Here is a 6,878-nt window from a genome sequence, read left to right as displayed (position 1 = left end):
CATGCACATCAATTGTGATGATCATTCTCAATACCAAAGTTATTGGTATGATATTTATTAACATAAAATAAAAGTAGTTCTATGTGAATACAATAAGCAAAAGAGGTTTTGAAGGCCAAACACCTAAGTACAATGTTACCCTTACTGAATTCAGATTATTCTAATAAATAAATGTGGAAGCAATGGCTATGTGCATCCCATGAGCCTTTTTTTCTTTTTCCTAGAGAGGAGAAGAAAAAGAAAAAAGAAAAGAAGAGGTAAGATAAAGAGCAATAACACTACTATTTCTAAGACATTAAATTTCTTTACAAATATATTTTAACTTAGTCTGTAACAACTGAAAATGTAAATCTATTTCTTAGCAAGTCAGAAAAAAAAAAGGATGGAGAAACACAGAAGAACAAGGAAAAAAAGGAGAAAAACAAAAATAAAGATAAGTCCAAGAAGAAAGAAATTAAAGAAGAGTAAGTATTTTTCACTTAGGTGCTGCTATGTTAGTGTATAAAATTGCTTTTGACTTAAAACTGAATCCATTCATGGACATCCTGTAAACAAGATGCTTATACTCTAGTGAATGAGTGTGCAGACTGCTGTTCTCCCTAGAGTTAGGCTGTTCTGATTTGACTTCATATGTGGACAACAGAAATATGCATGCATGGAATTGATCTGAAAAAACTAATCAAGAAAAACCTCATTTGGATTCTGATTATCCAATGTTTTTTGATAACACCCTGCATCAGAAGATGTGCCAGTGTAAAGCAACTGCTTCTGCACATAAGGGCACCTACAAGCAAGTAAATTCTTCTATGATCCAAAAGCTCTTGCTTTACCTTTACCTTGGTAAATTCATAATTTTCTGGCCAAGGAAGAGAAACTTAAAATGGTGCACTAGGAACTTGTGTTGTATGATTTCACATTCTTTAGTTTCTTTATGTAAACTATGCCAATGTTTTGTCTTTCTCAGAGCTAGACTTTTCCCAGTGAGAAAGGCATGATTTGTCTTGCTTATTTAAACATCAGTAGTCACATAATCAGTTTAATTTTTGAAAGATGATCAAATCTGTTATCAGACAAATAAGTTAATTGGTTAGGAAACAAATTAATTTAAAAAGGTTGAAATTTCATTTGCTGCTATAAACTGAAGTGGGACTGCCATGCTGATTTTTTCTCAGCAAAATTTAGATTCTAAAGTTTGTGTCCTAAGTTGCACCTAGCAAGTAGATTCATGTTCTCCATGCATTCAAGAAAGGAAACTTAACTTTAGTTAAGACCAACTATTTTACAATAACAATTTCTGGAATGCTTCATTCCTCAAAAATTGTTATGTGCATTTTAAGTCTCTCATTATACCTTTCCCCCCCCCCCTTCCTGTCATGTAGGAAGAAGAAAGATATTTTCATTATTGACCCTGCAGGAAATATGTACTACAACTGGCTGTTTTGCATCACAATGCCTGTAATGTACAACTGGACCATGATTATTGCCAGGTGATGTACTCTTTAATTACTATATAAAATTTCTGGCAAATCATAATATCCTTAAATAGATAAAAAAATATTTTATTAATTACTGATTTCATGCAAGTATTTAATATTCATTTCATGGTAATTTACTTTTGTCTTTTCCTATTCAGAGCCTGTTTTGATGAGCTTCAGCATGACTACTTAGCGGTATGGTTTATTATTGATTACGTTTCTGATGCCATCTACATTGCTGACATGTTTGTACGGACAAGAACAGGTAAACAGACTCAGTGATTTATTCTTGCTCTTCATATAATTGTGTCAGGTGGTTTAAAATATTCATAATACTACTCTTATTATCTGGGTACCCTTGATGAGGTGCGTTATTAAAAAAGACATCAAGATAGGTCACCGAAAAACTGTAGTCTGTGACCTATAAAAACAGGAGAAACTCTGATGTGTTACTCAAACAACACATTAAGCCTGAGGTAAGCTAGGCATGAGGTAAGCTAGATACAAGCTGTTTGGCCTGCAGCTGACTCAACAAGACAGAAAAAACATGCAATGTGGACAAGCGAGGATCAGGGGTTATGAAAAAATAGCACCTAAACCTGGATTTTGTGTTTAAGGAGATTCAAGTATTCGCTTGATTTTAAAGACCATTGAACAAGGAAGACATCCAATTAACTTCAACTGCAACTGTCTCTTTTAAAATCTTATCCTACATCCAGAGTTATTGAGTAGATACACTCACTATGGAACTGAAATACCCAGGTTCAAATTCTTTCCATCATTAACTGCCCATGGAGTTCTTGGGGGGATTTGGGGTTTTTTCCAGATGTTCACCATAGTGAAACAGTGGAGGGAAATAATCAGAGCTAGAAATGTTTCATTTTCAAAGCTGTTTAGGCTCAAGCTGAGCCATGTAGCACTAAGTTGAATATTTGGAAATGAGAAATTGCTTATTAAAAGTAAGAGAAGTCATGTACCATCCGGAACTTGCAGCAAAATATTTTTCAAAGTAGATTTTGATTGACATTAAACACAACACAGCTGAAGTCATAACATGTTTTATTATTTACAAATTGATTTTAGGTTACCTGGAGCAAGGTCTTCTGGTGAAAGAAGAAGAAAAGCTTCGAGAGAAATATAAGACATCTTTTCAATTCAAATTAGATTTTCTGTCAGTCATACCAACTGACCTCTTATACTTTAAGTTAGGACTGAATTACCCAGAATTAAGAATAAACAGACTACTCAGAGTAGCTCGGATGTTTGAATTCTTCCAGCGAACAGAAACAAGGACAAACTACCCAAATATCTTCAGGATCTCTAACCTTGTCATGTACATTGTGATTATTATTCATTGGAACGCCTGTGTATACTACTCAATCTCAAAAGCCATTGGATTTGGGGCTGACACATGGGTGTACCCCAACACCTCCGACCCTGAATTCGCCCGTCTGACTAGAAAGTATGTCTACAGTCTCTACTGGTCAACACTGACCCTAACTACTATTGGTGAAACACCACCTCCTGTAAGAGATTCTGAGTATTTCTTTGTGGTTGTTGACTTCTTGGTTGGAGTATTGATTTTCGCTACCATTGTTGGTAACGTGGGCTCTATGATCTCCAACATGAATGCTGCCAGGGCAGAGTTTCAAGCAAGGATTGATGCTATCAAGCAGTATATGCACTTTCGAAATGTGAGTAAAGACATGGAAAAAAGAGTTATAAAGTGGTTTGACTATCTGTGGACAAACAAAAAGGCTGTAGATGAAAGGGAAGTCTTGAAGTACCTGCCAGACAAACTGAGAGCAGAGATTGCAATCAATGTTCACCTGGAAACACTAAAAAAAGTTCGTATTTTTGCAGACTGTGAAGCTGGTCTGTTGGTTGAACTGGTTTTGAAACTCCAGCCACAAGTATACAGTCCTGGAGATTATATTTGCAGAAAAGGAGATATTGGACGAGAGATGTACATTATCAAAGAAGGCAAGCTGGCAGTGGTCGCTGATGATGGAATTACCCAATTTGTGGTCCTAAGTGATGGCAGCTATTTTGGAGAAATCAGCATTCTTAACATCAAAGGTAGTAAAGCTGGCAATCGAAGAACAGCCAATATTAGAAGTATTGGATACTCAGACTTGTTTTGTTTGTCTAAAGATGATCTCATGGAGGCTTTAACAGAGTATCCAGATGCAAAGGCTATGCTAGAAGAAAAAGGCAAGCAAATCCTAATGAAAGATGGGTTGCTGGACATTGAAGTTGCAAATTTAGGAAGTGATCCTAAAGATCTGGAAGAGAAGGTCACCTACATGGAAGGGGCAATGGACAGATTACAAACAAAGTTTGCCAGGTTGTTGGCTGAGTATGAAGCTGCACAACAGAAACTGAAAAAAAGACTTACGCAAATCGAGAAAATATTGAAGCCAGTTATAGAGCAAGAATTTGCAGACTTGGAAGAAGGAGATCCATCCACAGACAAACCTGGAATTTCAAAAGTGGAATAAAACACTGGAGGTTGCCAATAAGACTTCGGGTCAAATCCTGCATGTGGCTGAATACATTCGTTTCTAATCTTTGTAGGACCTGACTATTAACTATGAAAAATTATTTGTTGAGGTAATGTCATGAATTTCCTACAAGCAGCACATATTTGGCAGGTTTTGGAGAAGAAAAGAAGAATCAAGAATGAGAGTGGAAGATAACACCTTGCTCTTGGACAAATGGGGCATTATCTGCTAATGCATTATGTACTCTTTATGTAAGACCGGTCTACAGCAAATGTATTCAATCTATATACAGTCACATACTGGCAAATATTGGAAATTTTGCTGACTATTTTAAAATAATTTATTTGTGTCTACTTATGGAAAGAAGGAAAGGTTTGGTAACAATTATATTATTTTAAGTCAATGTAGGCATGAACCATGATATTGAATTTGCATATAAACAGCACATTTTAATATCTATTGATTAACATAACATAAAGTTATGGGATATTATATAAAGAATTAGGTATATCTACAATGCAGATGTGAGTACTGAACGATGTAAGATGTGGAAAATATTATTATTTCATTGGGTCCACCTTGGCTGATTTCTTCAAATATAAGTGGGCAGTTTTAAATGGTCCTTTTTTGGGGACATTACATGCAAAGACTGGTATAGAGAGGGAAGAAAACACAGCCTTTTGCAAGCATCTGTATGACAAATAAGGATGGCTAAAAATCTAGCTGTTCTGTCTGCAATAATAACAAATACATGATATTGAAGACTGTTCTGCTCCATGTAATCATATGGCTGCTGAACATGGACTATCAAGTTTTTAAGATCTGTGCTTAAAAATTTTTATGCCTCTAATGTAACAGTTGTGGATGCTGGCAGAGCGTAAGGGGCAGACATGACAGAAAGAGGCTGCATTCTTCCTACAGTGTCTTCTGCAGCTGCTGTTGGGGAAAGAATATGACTAAACAGCTTTTTTTTTTTTTTTTTTTTGTTTTCACTGAGAGGGTATTTCTTTCTTCTGTTCTTAACTACTACTAAGATAGTAAAATATACTGTTTCATATGTCAGATAGGTTTCAACTGCTTTAAGAAGCATTATCTCCTTGCATTTTTCCCCTAATTTATCTTTTTTCCACTGAGAAAAAATCGGTTTTATTAGTTGTGGTCTCAGACTGGTATTTTCCGCTGGGTATTTTAAGTAGACTTTGATCATAGCCACTTAATGTTGGAAAAGTTTGATGACAGGGACTGAAGAAAGGGACTGCAATGAGAGAATGGATAATTCTGTTTACAGGGCCATTTCATTATCCTGGGCAATTGGACTGCCACTTTAAAAAAATACATATGTAAATATTACTCCTTTATAAGATGGAGATATTACAGATCTTTTGTAACGTGCATTCATTTCTTGTTTTATTTTTTGTAATGATGAAAGGTTTCCGTAATGCCAGAGATCTATAAATAACTCCTGATTTCACTGCAAGGATTAAATGTTATGAAGGATAGGATATAATGGATGGGATATATATGGAACAACAAGGATAAATGTAAATATGAAATGGCTATTCATTCACAGTTGATTCTGTGCTTTGAATGACAAATGGCATAATACGCTGGTGAAGGTTTTTTTATCATTTCACTAAAGACTCTATCTTTGCACACAAGACCAAGCGTTATTCTGGCATTTAACTATACTGTGAATGTTGGACTATGTGGTCAGCATTCTTCCAATTCAGGTCTTGAACAGAATTTGCAATCTGTATGGCAGCAGCATCCTACAAGGCTGCATCATATTTCACTAGGCACTTAGGAAGCACTTTTCTCCTTTGCTGAAGAGTTTAAGACTTTGTATTAGAGAAATGTGTGATATGATAATGAGTTTTAATTAATAAAGGCAGAGATCTGTTATTCATGTTTTTTCTTTTATTGATCCTTCAGTCTACGACACAAGTTGTAGTCACTAGCTGCCTCTTTATTGAGAATAAAAATTCTTTGATTAAATCAGACTTAAAAATAAAACAGAAAACCAGAAATTACCTCCAGTAGTTTATTTAATATTTTCTGACATTTTATGATTTGAAATCTTGTATTATTTAACTTCTGTAAGCATGTATTTGCTGAAAAAAAAACCCCAAAAAACATAAATGCAGAGTTTCCTCCTGGCACAAGACAGAACATAAGTGCTGTAAGGAAATGGCAGTAAAATTACAACTATTTCAACTTGCATTTACTTGTCAGAACTTTTCAGGAAGCACGCAGGTTCCTCAATATGTATTTTGGTGTAGTAAAACCTGGATACACTTCAGTAAGTTTCTAAATACGTTTGTGGCCAATTTTTAACTCTCATGCTCTGAAGAGCTGCTGTGAAGAAAATGTGCAGAAGAGCCACATGCTGCAGAAACAGCTGCCAGAAACTTACTCTGGAGAAAAAGAGGCTGAGGGGGGACCTTGTAGTTCTCTACAGCTGCCTGAAAGAGGTTGTAGTGAGGTGCTGTCTGTCTACAAGCAACGGGACTGGAGGAAATGGCCTCAAGTTGCGCTGGGGACATTTAGATTGGATATTAGGAAAAATTTCTTCACCGAAAGGGTTTTCAAGCACTGGAACAGGCTGCCCAGGGAAGCAGTAGTCACTGTCCCTGGCGGTATTTAAAAGACGTGTAGACGTGGTATGGGGGACATGGTTGGGCGGTGGGCTTAACGGTTGGACTCGATGATCTTAAGGAGCTTTCCCAGCCGAAATGGCTCTGCGGTTCATGTGACAGACAGCCGAAGCCATTGCTTCTACAGCCAGAGCGGCACGCAAAAAGAAGTTCAGGCATTAAGTTACAAAGAGATGCCGGCCTGAACCATAGCAACCATTATTCCGGTGATCATGCGCAGCACAACCCCGCCTCGGCAACAGCGG

The 6,878-nt window shown here is 36.5% G+C and overlaps 1 protein-coding gene across 1 annotated transcript; it reads left to right on the top strand.

The window, feature by feature from the left end:
- Window positions 1-231: 231 nt before the first annotated feature.
- Window positions 232-4,472, top strand: CNGA1 (cyclic nucleotide gated channel alpha 1; the record flags this gene model as incomplete). The annotated part of the gene is made up of 5 exons (XM_010087939.1): window positions 232-257; window positions 363-464; window positions 1,380-1,487; window positions 1,634-1,740; window positions 2,559-4,472. Coding segments are annotated over 5 exons (1,761 nt in total), but the record flags the coding sequence as incomplete, so codon positions are not given.
- Window positions 4,473-6,878: the final 2,406 nt, after the last annotated feature.

This window comes from Pterocles gutturalis, unplaced genomic scaffold, assembly GCF_000699245.1.
Source record: "Pterocles gutturalis isolate BGI_N339 unplaced genomic scaffold, ASM69924v1 scaffold41836, whole genome shotgun sequence".
Classification (NCBI taxonomy): Eukaryota; Metazoa; Chordata; class Aves; order Pterocliformes; family Pteroclidae; genus Pterocles; species Pterocles gutturalis.
The sequence above is the reverse complement of the archived record's forward strand: the minus strand, read 5'-3'. Positions and strand labels throughout refer to the sequence as shown.